Source organism: Rhododendron vialii, chromosome 4a (assembly GCF_030253575.1).
Source record: "Rhododendron vialii isolate Sample 1 chromosome 4a, ASM3025357v1".
NCBI classification, from domain to species: domain Eukaryota; kingdom Viridiplantae; phylum Streptophyta; class Magnoliopsida; order Ericales; family Ericaceae; genus Rhododendron; species Rhododendron vialii.
In genome coordinates, this window is record NC_080560.1 from 14143638 (window position 1) to 14164777 (window position 21140).

At 37.4% G+C, this 21140-nt stretch overlaps 1 protein-coding gene and 1 long non-coding RNA gene across 7 annotated transcripts in view; one reads left to right on the plus strand and one right to left on the minus strand.

Moving 5' to 3' along the window:
• Positions 1-21140, minus strand: part of LOC131324334 (uncharacterized) — a 93266-nt gene extending 72126 nt beyond the window's left edge. The window contains exons 1-6 of one of the 5 annotated variants that reach the window (XR_009199304.1): positions 20889-21140; positions 20443-20606; positions 19748-20330; positions 19085-19313; positions 18553-18645; positions 17560-17678 (exon numbers count right to left, since the gene is read on the minus strand). This is a non-coding gene — a long non-coding RNA (uncharacterized LOC131324334). Of the gene's footprint in view, positions 1-17401; positions 17679-18435; positions 18646-19084; positions 19314-19747; positions 20331-20442; positions 20607-20888 lie in introns of those variants that run through there. The other 4 variants (XR_009199303.1, XR_009199302.1, XR_009199300.1 and 1 more) reach the window with 4 other exon arrangements.
• LOC131324330 (bifunctional aspartate aminotransferase and glutamate/aspartate-prephenate aminotransferase) lies at positions 3516-11224 on the plus strand. 2 transcript variants are annotated; one of them, XM_058356265.1, is made up of 10 exons: positions 3516-3621; positions 5721-5905; positions 6019-6112; positions 6211-6314; positions 8391-8639; positions 8741-8854; positions 8955-9038; positions 9772-9942; positions 10063-10176; positions 10872-11224. In XM_058356265.1, the coding sequence occupies exons 2-10, from the start codon at positions 5744-5746 to the stop codon at positions 11010-11012; spliced, it is 1233 nt and encodes a 410-aa protein (XP_058212248.1). In that variant the 5' UTR covers positions 3516-3621; positions 5721-5743; the 3' UTR covers positions 11013-11224. The 2 variants fall into 2 exon arrangements, with proteins under 2 accessions (XP_058212248.1, XP_058212247.1); XM_058356264.1 differs by having other exon boundaries at positions 3546-3890.

Here is a 21140-nt window from a genome sequence, read left to right on the forward strand (position 1 = left end):
ATCCCTATTGGGTCAAGCCCAAACACCCAATGGGCTATGGTATGGGGCAGATGATAGAATGGGAGAGAAAGAGGGCGGTGGCGCCATTGGGGGATGCAAGTGTTGAGTAAGAAATAATAGAGATTGTTTAACTCATGAAATGGGCATGTGGAAAGTTTTAACAGGTTACATATAGGGGCTGTTTGATAAAACTGAAACTGAAAGTTGAAAAATTAAGTACTGAAAATTGAATGCTGAAATTTTTAAGTTAAAAGGCTGTTTGATAAATATATTAAGTACTGAATTAAAAAAATAACGAATTAATTTTGTTCCAATTCGTTGTTAATTTACTAACAGTCACAATATACTTATGGTAATGGTGGATGAGGGGTGGTGGTGAAGGTGGTGGTGGTGGTGGTGGTGGGGTGGTGGAGGTGGTAGAGTGGTGGTGGTGGTCGTTGTGGTGGTGGAGTGGTATGTGGGAATGGTGGTGTAGTGATGGTAGTGGTGGTGGAGTGGCGATGGTGGTGATGATGGTGGTAGAGTGGTGGAGGTGGTGAAGTAGTGGTAGGAGCGGTGGTGGTGGTGGTGTAGTGGTGGTGGTTGTGGTGGTGATGTGGTGGTGGTGGTGGTGGTGGTGTAGGTGGTGGTGGTGTAATGGTGGTTGTGGAGGAGTGGCGTGGGTGGTGGAAGTGGTGGTGGTGGTGTAATGGTGGTAGTGGTAAAGTGGTAGTAGGAGCAGTGGTGGTGGTGGTCGTGTAGTGGTGGTCGTGTAGTGCTGGTAGTGTTGGTGGTGGAGTTGTGGTTGAATGTAAATACATAAAAATTCAACCAGAATTAAATAGCTCAAAGCTACTTAATTTTTTTCAACTTTTTAGCTTGTATTTTAAATGGCACTTAATTTGTTAAGCAATATAAAATGTGATTATCAAACCTACTGAATCACTTATTACTTAATTGATTCAGTTTTAAGTGCTGAATTTAGGTTATCATACAAGTCCATAACCATTGACTAACAGATGGGGTGTATGTGAAATGCGAAGGAAAACTTCAAGGAGGGGTGAATAATTTCTCATAGGTGGAGGGGGAATTTGTACAAAGTGTATATCTTAGGGGGTGCCATTAAAATTTACCCTTGTTTTAATGAACGAGGTGGTGTACTCACTACTCACTCGCATGCTGACTAATATACTTTGTCCTTTGTTTCAATCGATTCATTTCTTAATTCTCTCCACGAATAAAAATATTTAGCTTTCGTAAGAAGTCTAGAAAGAACTATTTGTTACCTTCCGTCTCATATCGAAAGTCTACACTGATAATCTTAGGTACATAATAAATCATACAGGCTACTACTAGTACATTGTACTTAAGCATTTTGGATCATGTGATGCGGCTTGCGGATATATAATCAAGGTACTGAACTAGTGATCTGTTTGAGGCATTACACTATCTCAGTTCAACTAATAAATGCGGAAATACATATATGCATAGACAAGTGATTGAATGAAAATGAGAAGCCGAAATACCTTAATTTTAGAAAAGCTTAAGATTTGTGTGTACACAAAATTAGCGCAAATTCATTTTTAAAAAATCAAAACAAATCGAGCGAAGAAAGTAGGAAAGAAGACTTTTTGATTTTTGTGGGGTCTATTACAGGTCCTAAAAAAATAATTTAAACTGCAAGTTGTTTTTAAAACGTTTTTTATGGGTTCCTAAAAAAAATAAGTTCAATCTGATATCGGTAAGGATTGTTTCAGAATTCGTAGAGCGCCCTACGAATTCTGAAACATTCTACGAATTTCGAAACAGCTTTTATCAATATCGGATTGAGCTAATTTCTTTTAGTAACCCATAAAAAATATTTTAAAAATAACTTACATTTTGAATCATCTTTGTAGAACTTGTAATCGCCCCACAACTAGAACCCCATTCCCCAATCCAACCCTGAAGCCTTTGTTTGGACCGAGAAAAAAAAAAGCCTATGTTGAATATTTACTTTTGATTTTTGGGGGTCTATTACGGGTCATACAAAGATGATTTAAACCATATTTTATTTTTAAAATATTTTTATGGGTTTCTAAACAAATTTATCTCAATTCAATATCAGTGACGGTTGTTTTAGAATTTGTAGGGCGCTCTACAAATTCTGAAACACCCTACGAATTCTAAAATAGCTCTCACCGATATCGGATTGAACTAATTTTTTTCAGGAACCCAGTAAAAAATATTTTAAGAATAACTTGGGGTTTGAATCTTTTTTTAGGACCCGTAATAGGCCCCAAAAAATAAAAAACAACTATTCAATAAAGACGCACGACTTCTTTCTCAGCTTTGTTAAGAGTTGGAATTGGGGAATGGGCTACGAAACGGTCTCGTTTGCACACTGGTCTACCGCTGATGCCCTTTGGGGACAGCAGCTCCCCCGAGTCCCTATCTTTCTATCTATCTCAATTTATAACCCTCAAAATCTTTACCAAACAACCTTAGAGTTTCTTTGGAATCCTTGGGAAAATATAAAGGAAGAGAAATTGTTTTCCATCGCTTGGTTTGAGAGGAAATATAGAATAAAATAATAAACTAAGGCTCCGTTTGTTTGAGCATAAAATATTTTACTTATATTTTGGTGTTTGGTTGTGCAAAAGACAAGATAATATTTTACCAAATAAAACATTTGTTGTCATATGGTTGAAAATATTTTCCGCTTGAAAAGGTTGTAAGTCATCTTTCAGAAAACTTATTGTGTGGGCAACAATCAACCAAACACCGAAAGATAAAAAAAAAACTTTTATTTTTTGCAAAATATTTGACGTTAAAAAATATTTTACTTTGAGACAAACGGAACTATCTACTTTCTTCAAAGTTTTCTTTCCCTTTTCTTTCGTTTCTTTCCCCAAATTACAAAAGGGTGTAGATATGAGGGTAATCGGGGTGGGCCTGATTTTACGGAGCCCGCAGATTTTTTCGTTCAAACTATTGGTTCTAATTTGAGAGGAGAGTGGGCCACTTTTCCACATTAGTTTTCTACTTCAGCTTTCCACGCCCGAGACAACAATCTCTCTCTTCTTTCTCTCTCTCTCTCTCTCTCTCTCTCTCCATGCTATTGCTTCATGCTTCAGCGCCATTCCACTAAACTTTTAGCCAAATAGTTGATTTTATCCGTATTAAATTTTTTTTACATTTATTAATTTTGCGTTAAATTTTTATGAGTTATTGTATTAATTCATTTTGACGAGGGGAATCGGAAAATGATTTTTTTTTTTACCTAAATATTATTGAAAATAACCATTTTTTACCTTTAAAAAAGTTGACCTTTTTTTTCGTCAAAACAAATCAATAAGTCACAAAAATTTGACGCAAAACTAAGAACCTCGATTTTTTTAAATACAAACCTCTAAAAAATGCAAGAAAAGTTAAACGAAACAGTTGGAAATGGACATTTCCATGCTTTTTTTTCCCGGTGCTGGTGCTAATGCTTCGTGGACATTTTTGTTTTTATCGGCATGCTTCGTGGACATTTTTGTTTTGATCGGCATGCTTCGTGGACATTGGTTCCCAAAACCAACTCTCGGGGTATCAGAGAAAAATTCCAAAACCCAATTGCTCTCCCTCGAAACCCCCACTCTGCAAAGTTCGCAACAGCAGGTTCTCTCTCTCCTCGCGACTCTGTCTCTGTGAGTTCGTGTAGGAATCGTGGAATATGTTTGTTTTTTCTCCAACGACGGGGTTGTTTGGAAACTCGGTCTTGGTTAGACAATACTCAAATTTGAGTTCCTATAGTCTCTTATTTGGGCTAGAGGCTAAACATAACCATAACATTACCCGCACAAGTTGGGACCAAGGTCTCGTCAAAGGTGCGGTTGCGTCCCTTTCAAATAGCGATATAGCGCGACAGACAATACTCCCTAGCAGAGGTGACAAGATACACTTCCATTTTGTGTATATAAAAAAAAAAGTATGTGGGTTTTTCTTCAGATCATTAATGCGATTGGGTCTTACATATGAATCAGCTTGGAATTTCGGCAGAACAAGTCGTTTTTTTTGTTTTGTTTATGAACCTAGGCTACAGAGAACTGGTAATAAGAATCTTGCATTGAAGAATTTTGATTTCAAAGTTTTTTTTAGGGTCATTAATTTCTGAACTCTGCTACCCACACAGACTATACACGCACAGATTGTGCACGGATTTTTCTGTGGGGCTCACCACGGGTCCCATACAAACAATTCGAGTCGTTCATTAAATGGAAAACATTTTTTAGAGGGTCTCTGCGAAAAATAATCTCAATCCAATACCTATAGATGTTTGATCTAATCATTCAACTTTTTATTCAAATTTCAGGATAATGAAAAGTTAAATGATTGGATTGAGCATCTATAGGATCGGATTGAGCTAATTTTTTTGCGGCAACCTTTGAAAATTGTTTTGCAATTAATGAACGGCTCAGATCGTTTATGTGGGACCCGTGGTGGACCCCACAAAAAATCTGTGCGAGTATAGTCTGTGTGGACAGAATTTCTATTAATTTCTTATACTTCCATGTGTGTTTTACTTTTAACATGTTGGTTTTGATGTATTTGCCATCTTAATTATCAGTGACCTCTAAAACCTTGTGTTTGTACAAGTTCATGACTGTGAAATTGACAATGATATCTAGAAACTGGTGTATTTGAGACCAGTGTTGTCAAAATCCTGCCATACATGATATGTATCCTAAGATTTGATATGTTTAGAGGTCAAATCGATGGGTATCTTCAAACGTATGTTATGTTTAAATAAATCTCGTTACTTGGTTTGTTTAAAGATATGCATTTATCAGATACGTATCCTATTATTCGGTTTGTTTAGAGATAAGACATATACATCTCTAAATGTATATTATAGTTAGATAATTATATATTTTCGCACAATATTTGATGCGATACGATAGTTTTTCTTATTACAACATGTTACATAGTTGAAGAACGAAATTTTGGAGTATCAAAGTTTTTAGTTTATAGGCACAACATTTTTTTTACGCAGTATATTGGAATTCTAGTACCATTTGATTAGAAGGAAGTTTCATGACAAGGAAAAAAGTTGTACCAACTTTGTTCTGGGTGAAAAAATACTTGTACTAAGAAAATTGGTGTTGTTACCGCCAACCCGCTGCCTGCCTCTCCCACAAAACCCACCCCAACTGTCCAACCTTCTCTTATACTTCTTCGTTGCTCCACAATAATCTCTGGCAATGCCCTCCTCTCTATCTCTCTCACCAACTTCAAGCCGAATCCACCTGCACGATGTTCCTTTGATTCGTATAGCTTAAAAGAATTGATGCACAATCAGTCTCTTTCTCCTCTCACCGCTTCCTTCTCCCTGTAAGTAGTTCAGCTATTTCAATTTCCTTCTACTTTGCACTTAACCACCTCAACCCATAACAGAAAAGTGTAACACCCAACAATAAAAACAGATGTTTAATGGATTTCTTATTAGTGGTTTTGAATCTTTTGATGGTGCTTATTTGTCTGATACGAGGCATATCTGGGGATTTGCCGGTTTGGTCAACTGATTCGAATAAATTCGAGTTTTTAACTTTAACTTGGAATGCCATCAGTTGTACATCAATTGCTACTGTTTTTTTGTTGATGGAAATTGAAATAGTTGAAATACTTTGCCTGCTATGAAGAAGTAAATAATACTCCCTCCACCAACTACATTACCTGCAGTTAGTGCAATCACCCTTTCATGTATGATTGTTTTTCAGTCTATTGTGAGAGCTCTGAGAAAATGGAGGTTGATATCTCGCTTAGTCCCAGAGTAAGTTCATTGAAGCCCTCGAAAACAATCGCTATAACTGACCAGGCAACAGCTCTCGTTCAAGCTGGCGTTCCTGTTATCCGATTAGCAGCTGGAGAACCTGATTTTGATACCCCAGCTATTATAGCAGAGGTAACTTCTGACCATTCTCTTTATGATTCATTTCTCGTCGAAATTTGAGTTTCCTAGTTCTTGCACCATTATGCCACTCATGAACCTGTTTTTCGGTGACCTTCTAAGATTAGGCTGGGATGAAGGCGATTCGTGATGGCTATACAAAGTACACTCCAAATGCGGGAACCTTAGAACTCCGCTCAGCTATTTGTCACAAGCTGAAGGGTTAGTTGTTTTTGTATTTGTCTGATGCTTTTCTCCAATTCATGGAATTTTTATTCTTGCCGAGAGAGATTTTGACATATATATTATATTTATGGCAGAGGAGAATGGGATCTCTTATACACCTGATCAGATTCTGGTGAGTAATGGAGCAAAGCAGAGCCTCCTTCAAGCAGTGCTAGCCGTTTGTTCTCCGAGAGATGAGGTGTAGTGTAGTCCAAACTTCCACAATCATCGCTAGTCCAATAAATTGTGTCAATTTTCTGTTTGATTTCCATGTGTTTTGACATGAAATTGGATGGATCATTTCCTTTTGGCTGCTGCGTAATGTGTACTGTTTCTGGTCGCATTCAATTGTCTTTTGCAAATGAATCATGTCTAGATTTGAAAGAATGAGTCTGTAGTTGAGCAGATCGTTTCTATATCGTTCAACTACCATGAGGAAAAACAGTTCATTTTTCTGATTGATGTGCTCATTTGACATGTTGGTTTTCTCTGGCTATGGAAATACGTCTCTTTATGGATTAAGTGGTAACCTCCTTACATGGTACTTCCAGTATCTATTGCATTGAATATTTATCCGGAGATACATGCCATGAAAAGAAAAAGAAAAAGAGTTTGTTGGGAATTGTCCTACATCGGTTAATTATCTCCTCCAAAACTAGTATATGAACATGGGCAGCCTCTCCACTCATTGCCAATTGTTTTGAGATGGTATTAGAGCCAGGTTTTCGGAGACTTTTCCCCTTTGTTTGTGCCATAGACTTTTTTTCATTGTGATCCGTGTGTTCTGGATCATTTGTTGACATCTCCACATGCGAGTCGGGGTTCACACGTGAGGGGGAGTGTTGGGAATTGTCCCACATTGGTTAATTATCTCCTCCAAAACTAGTATATGAACCTGGCAGGCTTTCTACTCATTGCCAATTGCTTTTGAGGTGGATGCTTTAATAGAGTTGAAGTACAAACTAACACGCTATACCAAAAAAAAGAAGTAGTTCAAACTAACACACTCACTCACACAGACAAACTAGCACACGCGTGCATACCCTACCATCACATCAAGAAAGGGAGAAGAAGAGCAGTGTACAAGAAGAACGAGAATACTTGCTTAGTAATGATGTTTTTTTGTATATTTTGTCCCTCATTCATGTTTTTGTGTTATGAAGGTTGACTATGCTAGCACCATTGGGGTAAGCTCTTTTGCTCTTTTGGTTGCCAGGATAAGGAGTGCTGATCTCTTAAGTGTGTAAAATTTTTGAGTTCATCACCACCTATGGAGCACGGGTACCGGTATGCGGTACGGGTACGGGTACAGGAAACGGCAAAACCCCAAAAAAGTAGGGTACGGGTACGGCGGGGGTACGGCATATATATATATATATATATATATATATATATATATACACAAATTATCAAGTGAGGGATCCCTCACTTTGTTAAAATGCGGGACTTTCATTTCCCGATCAAATTTTGAAAATCCGAACAGTTCAATGTGTGCAGAACGTGATTTTAAGGGTCCCCGCGAGAAATCAGCAAAAAAAATGATCGGGAAGGGCTTCATCCGAGCAGTTTTTTTTGAACCGTTCAATGAAAACTGCTCGGATGAAGCCCTTCCCGGTCATTTTTTTTGCTGATTTCTCGCGGAGACCCTTAAAATCACGTTCTGATCACTTTGAGCGGCTCGGATCATCGAAATTCAATCGGGAAGGAAAGTCCCGCATTTTAAAAAAATAAGGGATCCCTCACCGGAACCTGACTGTATATATATATATATATATATATATATAATGTTTTTCTATTTTTTATTGCATAAAATGAAATATAAACCCATTTTACCAACAAAAAGCAAAATCAGTACAAATATGCATATCTACTACATATCTATTAGTATTCAGAATTTCAGATACATATATACATATACATTACACATGCATACATTTGTACATATATACAAAGAGAGAGACTATTCCGATCGATAAAAAAAATATACAGAGAGAGACGAAGAGAGAGATGGACAAAGAGAGAGAGGGGTGTTTATAAATGACAAATAAATTACACAATAAACTCACATTTTATAATTATTTACAAAAAAAATCCCAGAAATTTTGAAAAATTTTCATTTTGGGCTAAAACGTACCCTTGCCGTACCCACGCCGTACCAGTACCCGGTACGGGTACGGGTACGAGTACGGCGACATTTTCGAAGTACCCGTGCTTCATAGATCACCACTCACCAGTGCAGTTGATAAGCACTTATGGCATAACATATATTCTTCAGGTTATAATTCCAGCTCCATTTTGGGTGAGTTACACGGAAATGGCAAGGCTGGCTGATGCAACACCTGTGATTCTTCCAACCCACATCTCGGAAGATTTTCTCTTAGACCCGAAGATACTTGAATCCAAACTCAGTGAGAAGTCTAGACTCTTGGTAATCGGAACACCATCTAACCAGGCAGGAACTGTTTACCCCAGGAAGCTGCTTGAACAGATCGCTCAGATTGTGGCAGCACATCCTCGCCTTCTGGTATCTTCACCTCACATATCCTGCAACTTCTGTTGTCTTTACTTGGAGCATTTCACTTATTTAACACCAGTTTTTGGTCCATCTTTGGCTGTTCTATTCAGGTGCTATCTGATGAAACATATGAACACATTATTTATGCACCGGCTACTCACACAAGCTTTGCATCGTTGCCGGGCATGTGGGAGAGGACTCTGACTGTCAATGGGTTTTCTAAGGTGCTTCAATTTTCCCAAATTCTAAGATTTTTTCTTTCTGTTTTCGTGTGCATACTCTGTTGTTAACGTTTTTTATCTTAATAAATGCGGGCTTTTGTAGGCCTTCGCAATGACCGGATGGAGACTTGGATACCTTGCTGGCCCTAAACACTTTGTTTCGGCATGTGGGAAGATACAAAGCCAGGTATCCCATTTCTTTGCCTCCTGATCGAGACTCATCATTTTGGAAGAGCATACTATGCTCGAACATCTTTGCACTTCTCTCCAACTAAACTACCCAAATAAATCCTTTGGAGATGGAAATTCAAAGTTTTCCTGCGGACATCAATTAGTGATTTGACAGCAACAAATACACAAATGGATTCCATAAGGTCGGTGTTACTTCAAATCCATGAAGCTAAGAAATAAGAGAGCAAGGGCTATGTGTTTTGTACAAAAGCTACAGGTTTTATAATATTGGAAAGTATAAAGAGCACGATGCAATCCAATAGCTGCCAAGACGCGACAACTAGTCCGTACCGCTCTTACAGCACACAGTCCAAATCTGTTGACCATATATCCATGGCAGTTATTTTTCATGGTATGGTTAAGGGAGGGAGGGCATAAAGAAAGGAAAGGGGCTATTCATTCGTAATATTATTATGATGGTGTGGGTAATTTGTTCATATTTTGAGAAGTTTAAACAACCTTCATGTCAGATAAGTCGATATCTGGTGTAGTTTACGTGTTTTGTTTTAGTAACCTCATGAAAACATCTGTCCCCGACGTTCCAAATCTCGGTGCACACCACGATATTTGTCATATTATGTGTTATGCTTGAGACTAGAGAGTCTCAAGACAGCTCTTTGAAATTGGTTATTTGAACTAAGTCCTCATCCTATAATCAACAAGCTCACCTTGCATGTGTGTAATTTTAGGCTACTTCAGGCGCCTGTAGTATATCCCAGAAAGCAGCTGTTGCTGCTTTAGGACTGGGTTATGCTGGTGGGGAAGCAGTTGCTACTATGGTCAAAGCATTTAAGGAGCGGCGAGATTATTTGGTTCAGACTTTTGGCGAATTGGAAGGTGTTAAAATATCAGAGCCACAGGTTTGTCCTAGTCTTCTTTTCATCTCTCTTTTCCCTTCCTCTCCCTTTTCTACCCCATGAATCTTGATTCTTGATATTTCAGGTTTGATACGTAGCTTAATCTACTATACTCATTTGCAGGGAGCTTTCTATCTCTTCCTTGATTTCAGTTCATACTATGGAACGGAAGCTGAAGGCTTTGGTCTGATCAAAGACTCTAGTTCTCTGTGCCGCTATTTGCTGGACAAGGCTCAGGTAATCTTCCAAGGGGTGCCGTTCATGGGAAATGAAACGAAGGTAGAAAGGGGTCTAATTGAGCGACATTTAAGGGGATGGAGTAACTAGGTCAATAATGACTCACGAGTGCATGTAATAGACATCCCTCAGAAAGTATTGCTAAAAGCGTACATATTGTCCGGTTACTCATTTTGTGGTTCAGCAGGCCAGAGGAACATTTTAATGTGTGGAACTAGTTTAGTTTTGTGGGTGGGTACTCAGAAAGCTGTTCACAGTAAGCGGTGTAAAGATCAGACTAGGAAGTGTTGCTACTAAGTTCTAACCTTTTCTACCTGCAAGTAGCAACCGCTCTACAAGCGCCTAAATTCTTTTGAAAAATGGTCCGAATTTGAAAAACAAATCCACTAAGCAAGTCTTCTTCTTGTTCAAATTCGGTTTTGTTTTATCATTTTTAGGTTCTTTTACTTTTAGTCCGAAAAAAGTGCAGACTTCTGAACAAAATTGACTAGAGGCGGGCGTAAGAATATGATCAAAGATTCAAAATGATGGCTTCAAAGCATTTTCCTAGAAGGGAAATCCTGTGAAGTTGTCTATCTTGGTTTTTCATCAAGTTGTTATCTGGGTCTAATGAAAAAGCGAAAAGCAGTGAAGAATTTATCTTTCTTGCGTTTTTATTTCACGCGTTGAAAATGATTTGCGGTTGTGGTTCTCAGGTGGCCGTTGTCCCAGGTGATGCATTTGGGGATGACACCTGCATCCGTATCTCCTATGCAGCATCTCTTTCAACCATACAGGCTGCAACTGACAGCATCAAGAAGGCGATGACTGCTCTCAAACCTGCAGTCGCTGTTTAGTTTAGATGGCAACTATCTCGAGCTACTGTTGTTGTACTTCTTCCAAATTTATAAACTTGCTTGTCGTGATGATCATATCGTGAATAAAAGTCGATTGAGGACTGCCGCATTGCTTGTTGTGCTTCTTCGAAATTTATAAACTCGCTTGTCATGGTGATTATATCGTGAATAAAAGTCCATCGAGGACTGCCGCATTGCTTGTTTTATGCATATGAATTATACTAGTAATCAGCTGGAGATCCTGAAGGAGTGCTGCAAAACAAAATGCAACCAACAAGTATCCCATGCAGGTCTTGTAGCAAAAGTCATTGTTCTCTTCCATTGATAACTATTGCTGTGAGATTTAGCTTTGCTTATTTCATTTTCTTTTTTGAACGGCAAATAAGTTTTATAATCTTTGAAATTGTTACAAAGATTACGGGAAAGGGATGATGACATCATATTCCTAAATCTAAGAACAAAAAATTCCTAAATCTAAGAATAATCTTGTGTCCATCCGATACCCAAAACCAAGATTGGGAAAAAACCAATCAAGGAATCACTCAATCACATAATGAGACGAGCCCACTCCTAATGGGCCTAAACTGCCCATATATGAAAATATAGTTCAAATGAAGACGGGCCGGGCCCAACCCAAAAAGGCAAGCCCAGACACACACCCCTATTCCCTATCCGGAGCAGAATCACCACCGCCGCGGCACACCTCCGACAGCCACCACCCCCAACAAGCAACCCACCACCACCACCTTCATCCTTTTTAAGAGAAAATAATTGGTACTTAGGAAACTTGGAAGCCCGGGAAAAAAGAAAAAAGGAAACTTGGAAGCTTTCTGTGTTTTTTTTTTGCTTGGTGTGTCAGGTGTACTTGGTTGAACACAATTGAAACAATAACCAGAGTAACTGCGATCAACTAAAACTGAAATTTATTTTTGTGAAACAAGAATCCCGCCAATGCAGTATCACATTAATCTATTTGTATTTTTAATTTAATAACTCAGGTGTCCAAACTAGCATATGCACATCTCGACTAATGCTGGGAGGACAATCACATCGTCCATTAATAGGGGGTCCAATTAAAGTCGGGAAGAAATCCTATAAAGTCCGATCCTATAAGAGTCGATAGCACCTGTAAGATTTCGAACGTGCGACCTTAAAGTATCTACAATGGCCTAAACAAAACTAAAAGGTTGCTAAGGTTAGCAATATTTTTCAAAAAATGCACATTAGAATAACTAAACTTAGCAACCTCTTAGCCAAACCAAATTTTGGCCATTAGATAACCAAAATTATTAACTTTCTGCCAATAACTAAATTCAGCGAACCCCACACCTTCTCAATCAAGATTCAAATAAACCCATCATTAAAAAATTGTTTTTCAATAAGTACATAAAAACTGCTTTTTTTTCCTTCAAAAACTGCTCTTTTCTGACAAACTAGCTGTTTTTATACACAAAACTGATTTTTCAAAAAACCTTTTTTGTAAAATTAAAAAAATGTATTTTCCAAAAATTGCGTTTACATAAAAAAAAATTCAAAAACTGTTTTTACACAAAAAGTTTTTTTTATTAAAAAAACACCATTGACTTGGTATGAAATCACATTCTTCCAAGTATCTCACAAAAGGCCCTAGACGTTCGCCTAATCAGTCATATCTACCTTAGTATTCACCACCACGATTAGATCTAATGGCTTTAATTTTCTGTGAGATCCCATCCCTTTAAGTCCCACATCGGTGGGTAAATGAGACAAGTGTAATTTATAATGAAACGCCTACAAGCTACTGTTAACGCAAGGTTAATTTTTTGAGCCACGTGTTTCGACTAAGTGTTAAGCAAGTCAGCTGGCATGAGTCGTTACATTTTCTTATTACGCAGGTTTTAGCGGATCACTTCAACTTTATAGGCCTTAAATACGTTTAGCGCCTGTGATCTTTAGCAGATCGTTACATTTTTTTATTAAGTTGATTTTCAACTTCATCTTTATAGGCCTTAAATACGTTCAACGCCTGTGATTTTTCATGTATCATTAGTGGCAGAGCTAGAATTTTTCTCCGGGGGCGGTTTGATAGACATAGTTTTTAGGCCTTAAATACGTTCAGTGCCTATGATTTTTCATGTATCATCAGTGGCGGAGCCAGGATTTTTCTCCCAGGGGGCCGGTTTGATAGACATTGTTTTTATCAGAACATATACGTATTATATCACAAAGTTTATGCTTTCCAATATATTACATTTTGTACATTTAAATGATTCCAGCTTAATGTAGGTAAAGTATACCAATCATTTTGTTTTTTTTCTTTAGTCTACTTCAACTATCATATGATTATTTTTTATTTATGAAAAAAATTGAGAAATGAGAATGTAAGATAACCGATTTTTTATCAAATCAAACCAAAATTATTAAGATTATAAGTAGCTATACACGGATAATTATCAATAATATTCAAAATTAGGTATATATGAAATAAAAAAATTAAAATTCGGGAGCTCGGGGAGCTGGGGACCCCTGGGCCCCAACATAGCTCCACCCCTGTGTATCATACCCATAACGGGAATAGTCATTTGTACCCATAACGGGAATAGTCATTTGTAAAAGTGATAAAATACCGTCGACCATTCCAAGAGGCGCGCCGTAAGGAATAGACCACAAATATTGGTATGTATCACATCTAAAACGTCTAAACTTCTTTTGGCTTCAAATTTCTTTATGTTCGTTTGCTTCCTCTTTGTACATTCAACGCAAATTTTTAAATATGAAAAATCAAGGATCAAAAATTTCACTTGACACAAGCCTTTCAATTCTCACTTTTGAGATATGTCCCAAATGCTTGTGACACAACATAGAGGAGTTCTCGTTAATTATTTTTCGCTTTGTACCGTGGTTGTCGACATATGCAAAGTTTCATTATACTTTAAGTAAGAGGCATCCAAGTCTAACCTATATACTAGCTAGTCAAGGGTCATTCGAGTTAGGTTAGTCCCTCCCCAAACTCCTTACTGGCGCATTAACAACTCTTTTAGAGCCATAAACAAAGAACCACTTGCTGGGTACAAGCAGATCGAAAGGCCTCTTTGGTCGAAACTCTCCTACTAAGTCAAACGAATATGCACCAGTCTCGAACCTTCCTCGCCTTACTAGACTCTTTCTTTTCTCGCCCTTATTCGCTGGTTGATTTTTCCAGGGCAGCCTGGTTCGAGTCCAGCTCGTGAGTAGTGAAAAGGGAGTTTTCATGAAATTTACGGGATTTCAACAAGTCTGATCCTTTTGATTGAACTCCATCGAAGGGAATCTGTTGTTGAATTATGCCACCACGGAGTTGGTAACAAGAGATCCAGTACAATAATATTTGAATTCTGAAAAAAAAACTAAAACCTTCATTACCAAATGTACAAATATAACTAGATTTGTCCAAATTGAAAACAAAAATTACATTTCGTCTGAATGACGGTACATAAATAATCTCATTCAAATTCATATAAAAACATGACTCTAATTTAAGTAGTCTATAGACTCCAATTGCCTTAACAAGAACTTTAATTATTGTTATCTCCCATATAAATGAATCTTTCGGCATCACTGGTGTTCAGCTCTATAAACAAAAGAAATCAAAGGTAGAGACTACTTAGGTGGCATGTCACTATAATTTTTCCTAATTATCATATGGATTAGTCCGAGATAATCTTAATGGCCCAATATTATGATATTCAATTTTTGACCATGAGGATTCCAATATTGAACTTTTGACTATGATATTCAACTTTTGACCATGAGGATCTCAAGTCATGTCGGCTTGAGATCCTCTGTCCCCCAGCTTCCTGTTCCGATATTCTGTTCCCTTGCTGTTGTACTGCCACTCGTCCAAATAAAATCTTAGTCATTGGTCTCTCTCTCCTTGAATGAAATCTTTTGAACATCATCTTCAAAATCTCCGATACGAAACATCTGGCACAATTTCGATCAAATTGTGGTGAAAGAAATAGAACAGTCGAGCTTGACAAGTCGAATCAGAACTCAAATCATAAGAGAATGAACTTATACTCTAATAAGCACGGACTCGTCTATAGGTCTTATCCATGTCGGACACGGACACGCCCAGACACATGTCCGACACGAGAAATTATGTGTCCGAATATTCAATTACTCTTTTAAGTCGGACACATTTTGGACACACTCCTACAAGTACCCGACCAAAGTTTTCAGAGGCGAAATTGCAAGACGAGACTGTGTACCATTGAATAGTGTACGCATATGTATGCCTCTAATGGATAGGTGAATGCTTTTAAGGTTCTTTGTCCAAAAATTAACACCCAAAGACGTTTTTAGAGACTATCCATAACCTAAATCTCATACGCTCAGGATGGAGCTTGAATCTTGACGTCCCACATGGGGAGGATCAGAAGATGCCAACTAAGATAGAGCCTATTGACAACCCATGTTGATAGTTCACGAACATGCAATCCTACATAATCATAGGACAAACAAAACTATGATGATGTCAGCGTGCATAACAAAAGACCAGTCATCCAATAACTATTGGTAGTCAATGGTTAGATACTTCATCGATCAATGGAACCAAAACAAAAAAATAAAAAATTAGTGCCGATTCTGTTTTTTAAAACCAAAACAAAAAACTAATATTAATGCCGACTCTGTTTTTTTAAAAGCAACGGTAGTATCAACTGGTTTTTTCTTTTCGTTTGACTAAAAAAAATATATATCAACTTGTTTCTAGAATTAAGGGGAAAGAAAGCCCCTTGATACTTCCCTCAATAATCTGACAATAGGGCTTTGATACCACTTGTAGGGTTTCGTAAAACCTTTAGGTTCTGTTTGGAAGGCAGATTCTTTAGGGAAAATTGGAATATGATTACCGAATTATGAGATTCCCGTGTTTTTTTTTTTGTCAATCGGTAGGAGAAATTATTACATCATGTATGAAGTAAAAAGTATGAATCACGGGACACTACATCCATTGTGTGAGAGTCCACGAGATAGCCAAGTCCAAGATAAATAAGCTCATCAAATGGGCTACAATTACTATAAGCCCAACTCAACTACAAGTCCGTTAAGGGGAGAAATAACCCCTACAAATACAAAGGAAATAATACCCACACGTCGGTGGAAAAACTCAAACTTCTGACCTCACAGTAAGATGCAAAACTAAGCTAGCCCAAATTGGTTGAGATTACCATCTTTGGGTAGTGATTGAATGAGATATGATTATTTTATCTTCTAATCCAGAAGCAATCACATTCTTAAATAAAAGAGGAATCTCAAACCTCTACTATCCCTTGAGAATCTGAGATTACATGATAATCTAATTACTATTTGGGAAATAAGAAAAGAAAAATTAATGCCTGACCCACCCACGTAGATTTTGTCTCCCGCCTTCTCCCAATTTTCCCTCCAATCCCTCCTCTCTCTATTCCCGCCTTTTGTGTTTGTCCAATATGGTTGCCTCTTTTTTTATTTTTTGTAATCCGTTCAATGCTTCATTAGGGATAAATCTAGTCTTCAATTTGCATATATGTAACAGATCGAGCTTCTAAGTTTTCCAAATCACAGAGTTATGTATATTTTTTTCATCATCTTTGCTTGTGGAAACTCTTCTCTTCTCTCATCTTTGATTGTTCAATCCTTTAATAAAAGAAGATTCTTCGATCTCAACACCAATCGGTGGCTGCTTCCTTGATTCTCTAACAAAGAGCCTTGGTTTCTTGTCCTTGATTCTCTAATAATACTTGAATCAAAGCAATGGGCGGCTTAGGCTTTGATTTTATGAACTTTGTTGACATCCATCTCTATATTTTATTGCCGCTTCAGTTTTTGTTTTAGCAATGATTGGTTGGTACTTTAGAGTTTGCTCTCTCTCTCTCTCTCTCTCTCTCTCTCTCTCATATATATATATTAAAATAAGGACCTCTCCATTTCTCCCATTTTCCGTTCGAATTTCGATAATCCGAACCGCTCAATGTGTTCAGAACATGATTTTACGAGTACTCGCAATGAATCAGCAAAAAAAATGACCGGGAAGGGCTTCATCCAAGCAGTTTTTATTTGAACCGTTCGATAAAAAAAAACAAAAACTGCTCGGATGAAGCCTTTCCGGTCTTCTTTTTTTTTGCTAATTTCTCGCGGGTACTCTTAAAATCACGTTCTGAACACATTGAGCGGCTTAGATTATTGAAATTCTATCAGGAAAGGGAGGTCCTTATTTTATTAAGTTAAGGTGTTCCTTAGGAGAAATGGAATATATATATATATATGTGTGTGTGTGTGTGTGTGTGTCTTTATTTGCAATAATGTAATGAAAATGTTTACTTGTTTGTTTATTTTGTTATTCTACTATGACTGTATAATTGGATCAGATTTATGTTTTATGTAATTAGGTACATCGTGACGTGCAAGGCACGTCCGTCATGCCCGTTGAAAAAATCAGTTTGGAAAAGCACGTATTGTAAACCTAAGGATAACATTTACGCACAGATAACGTCATTAAGGGCAAAAACCAAATAGGGTTGAGGAGAAAAAGAACGCTGATAATTACACTTACAGCACATATATCTCCAAGCCTCAGCTGCAACAACCTCCACCCTGAGAAGAGGAGTCATCTGTAACCCCGGAAGACCTAGAGATTCCACCGTACCCAATTTTTATTCCATATGACTGGATACAAGCCCAATGTCATTGTAAGCAGTATGTTAGCAGTGAACTACCCAGATTTACTTCACAAGGGCACAGATGGGTTATCCAATGATGGAATTATCAATCAGTTAATATGGGAACTTATAAACTTGTTGACCATGTTCCAGACTTGAAGTTCAATGATCAGGCATAACTTCACAGCCCATTGCATGATCTCGTAGTATCATCATAGAAAATACCACATGCAGCCTTTCACCTTTATGAACTTGATGCATAAACTAACTCACACTTGGATAGTGTCCACATACATTTTAATTGTTAACTTCGAAAGCCAACACCAGTGTCACAAAATAATGTTAAGTTCTAACCTCAGTGCTTTCAATTCCTAATAATTAAACTTTAGCACAACTACAATCATGCTAGAACAATGTCACAAATTCCAATTCCAAGCTTTAATAGCCGCAATATCCGCAAACTGGCACTCTAAACACAAGGCTTTTAGTTCCTAATACTATACTTTACAGAACATTATGGAAAAAAAAGGTAAAACAAGTAACTCAAAAGATGCACTAATAAAAAAGGAAAGGATGTCCACTATTTTCCATGATACATCATCGAATCCTTGCTTCATCAATCAAAACAAAAGTCTCTCTGATCATACATAGTACACACAAGATAAAGAATCACCACTTGGGCCAAAGAAGTCAAAATCCACATCCAAAAATGTCAAAGAATTGAAGTATTTTCATGTCAATTCAAGCTAGAATCTTCTATGAGGTTGAAGAAAAGATGAACACTTTATAGTCAAATGAAGACAGTTTATGGTCAAATGCAGGTTCTAATGATTTGAATAAAACAACAGGAGAAACAAAATTTGAAAGAAAAGAGAGTATACATTTTGAAATTAGAGAGTAACGTAGACCTTGTTGCAGCTCGGAACAACTTCTTGCAAAGCCCTCATTCTTCATGCTATTCTTTCTCTACGCAACTGTAAAAGAGAAGCAGAACTGTAAATGCAAAGCAATGAGGTTTACCCTGAGAAACAACAGCAGAATGCAAAGAAAACACCAAGTGAGGCCAGATTTTAGTCAGATAGCCCACTCTACATTTGTCATTCATCAAGTATATGTACAAAAATACATATCATTAATTAAATTTCTATGAGAATTTTCTTATGAAACTCAACTCTTAAGGAAATTAAACCCTACGTATATGTTACCCTTGGAAAGTGTTTAGATGGGTGTATGCAATAAATAAATTTGCCCTCGATTCCATCTCAAACTATTCTAAACCAATCGCATTGTCTTGCAATCCACCCTATCAACCTAACTCCTAATATTTGGCTTCCCAAATAAGCTTTGCATACGAAGAAAATAAAGTCAAATTGATCAATCCAAAGAAAAGCGACCGAGGAAGATAGCCATTACCAGTTAAATGATTCATTAGTTGAGGGCCCGACTTGGATAAGAGGAATCGTAAGGGCAAGAGAGGATGCAAATATGTCGTGTGTGGTTCTTCATGATATTTCTAATGCAGCATGATGATGACGATGATGTGCTCTTCCTCTTTCTCTACGAAAAATTCTTTTGAATTCTGGAGCTCACCCTCAAGCAACTTGATGAAATCAGAATCCTTCTTCGTCATGTCCACCTAGAACTTCAAAAATCACAAGAACCAAAAAAACCCTATTCAGTTAATGAATTTCATATATTCTTTGATAGGATGTACATTCAATCTATAGAAACTATCATCTTTCAATATTTCAAAAACGATACTGATAGTATCACTTGAAGTGCAGCTTAAAGATGTCTTTTTAATAAACATAAGCTAGCTATCATTCATCTCTTGATACTCCAATTAATTTTCAAAACCATTTTTTTGCCTTATTACGTGATCGATATTGAGCTCTATGTGTTATTTTTCGAAACCACTTCTTTCCTGCTTCTCCTGGTGTTTGAGTGTTGCTTCTTTCTTATAATAATCAAAGCAATTTAACAAAATTGCAAAAGCAAAAAAAAATAGTTAAAGAGTTGTGTCAAACATCTAATGAAGAGAGCACACTACAAGACTTATTTGCATTGACAACAAACCTCAAATAATTCATATTACTGTAATCCTTAAGCATCCTGAAGAATACCAGCAAGTACATGTAATCCCAATGTTATCAATCGAAATGAACCAGCAATAAGTAGATAAAAGCAAAAAATATTGAGTCCGAAAATGGGAACGACAAGATACTGATTTTACTTATGTAAAAGCTTCACAGTTTAACATGAATGAAACCAATCATCTCTTTGGGTAGCTTGGTCTTTGACAACTTACTGAATACATATGATGTTTTCGGCTTGAGTAACATGATCAGAGTGTTTGGTTTTTCATTTTAGTGCACCAATGAGTTGTAAATTTGATATGCTATATTAATGAAGCCAATGGGATGACCAGCAAAGGTATCAATTGCTAGCTAAGCATTCAATCCATTACAAGACTATCATCTCTCAAAACTTTAGCCTAATTAAAAACCCCCTTCTAGAACTTGTCCATTACACCCATAAAAATGACTCATAGGTATGTAATAATTACTTACCCTGAGGGAAAGCCATGATCTGTAGTAGCTAAGAAGGTGTCGTGGTGGCAGCTGGAAGATTCCTTCATCCCAGATTTGAAACCCTGAGGCTAAGAGTAATAGAAAAGATGAACAGCTAAACCAACAATGAAATCATAAAAAACCTGTGACCAAGTTTAAAGCAAGACAGGAAATAGATGACAAAGTGCAAGGAGATGAAACCTGAACAAATAACAGGGCCGTATTCCACCAATCAAAATGAATGATTGATCTTCAAATCCTTGAGAGTTAGCATGGCCAGATTGCCCATATCAACGACATAATCCTTGCGTCATCGTCGACTATGCTCTCTATCAGTCATTGCAGATTCTTCAAATGCATTGATTCTGCAGTGGATGTAAGTTAAAATGTTATAGAGAAACGAAGAGAACTGGATGATAAAGAGAGTAAAATTTGCTCAAATGCTTAGAAATAAAAGAAAAAGAAACGATTACATAAGGTTTGATTTGTAGTAGGAAAAAACAATTCTTTGACGATCGGAATAGATATGGATTTTTTTGAAGATCAAAGTATCCATTCCCAGTTCTCACAAATCGAAACCCACTCTCACAAATTACTACTAAACCCAACAATCAGCGAATCGAAACCCACACCGATTAAGAACTTACACAGCGAGCGACGTTCACGATTTTAGACGATTTTTGTCGTAGCCGCAGTAACTGGAATTGCCCTCTTTGGAGCTAACGACGACGACGGCAACATAGTAGCTTTGAAGGTGGAGGAACACCATGCTCTTACGATTCAGCTCGCCCAAAACACACACACACACACACACTCTTTCTCTCTATTTTTCTCTGGTTCAGAGCAAGAAAAGGAGGCGGAGCTAACGAAGTGGTTCACATAACCCCACATAATCCCTC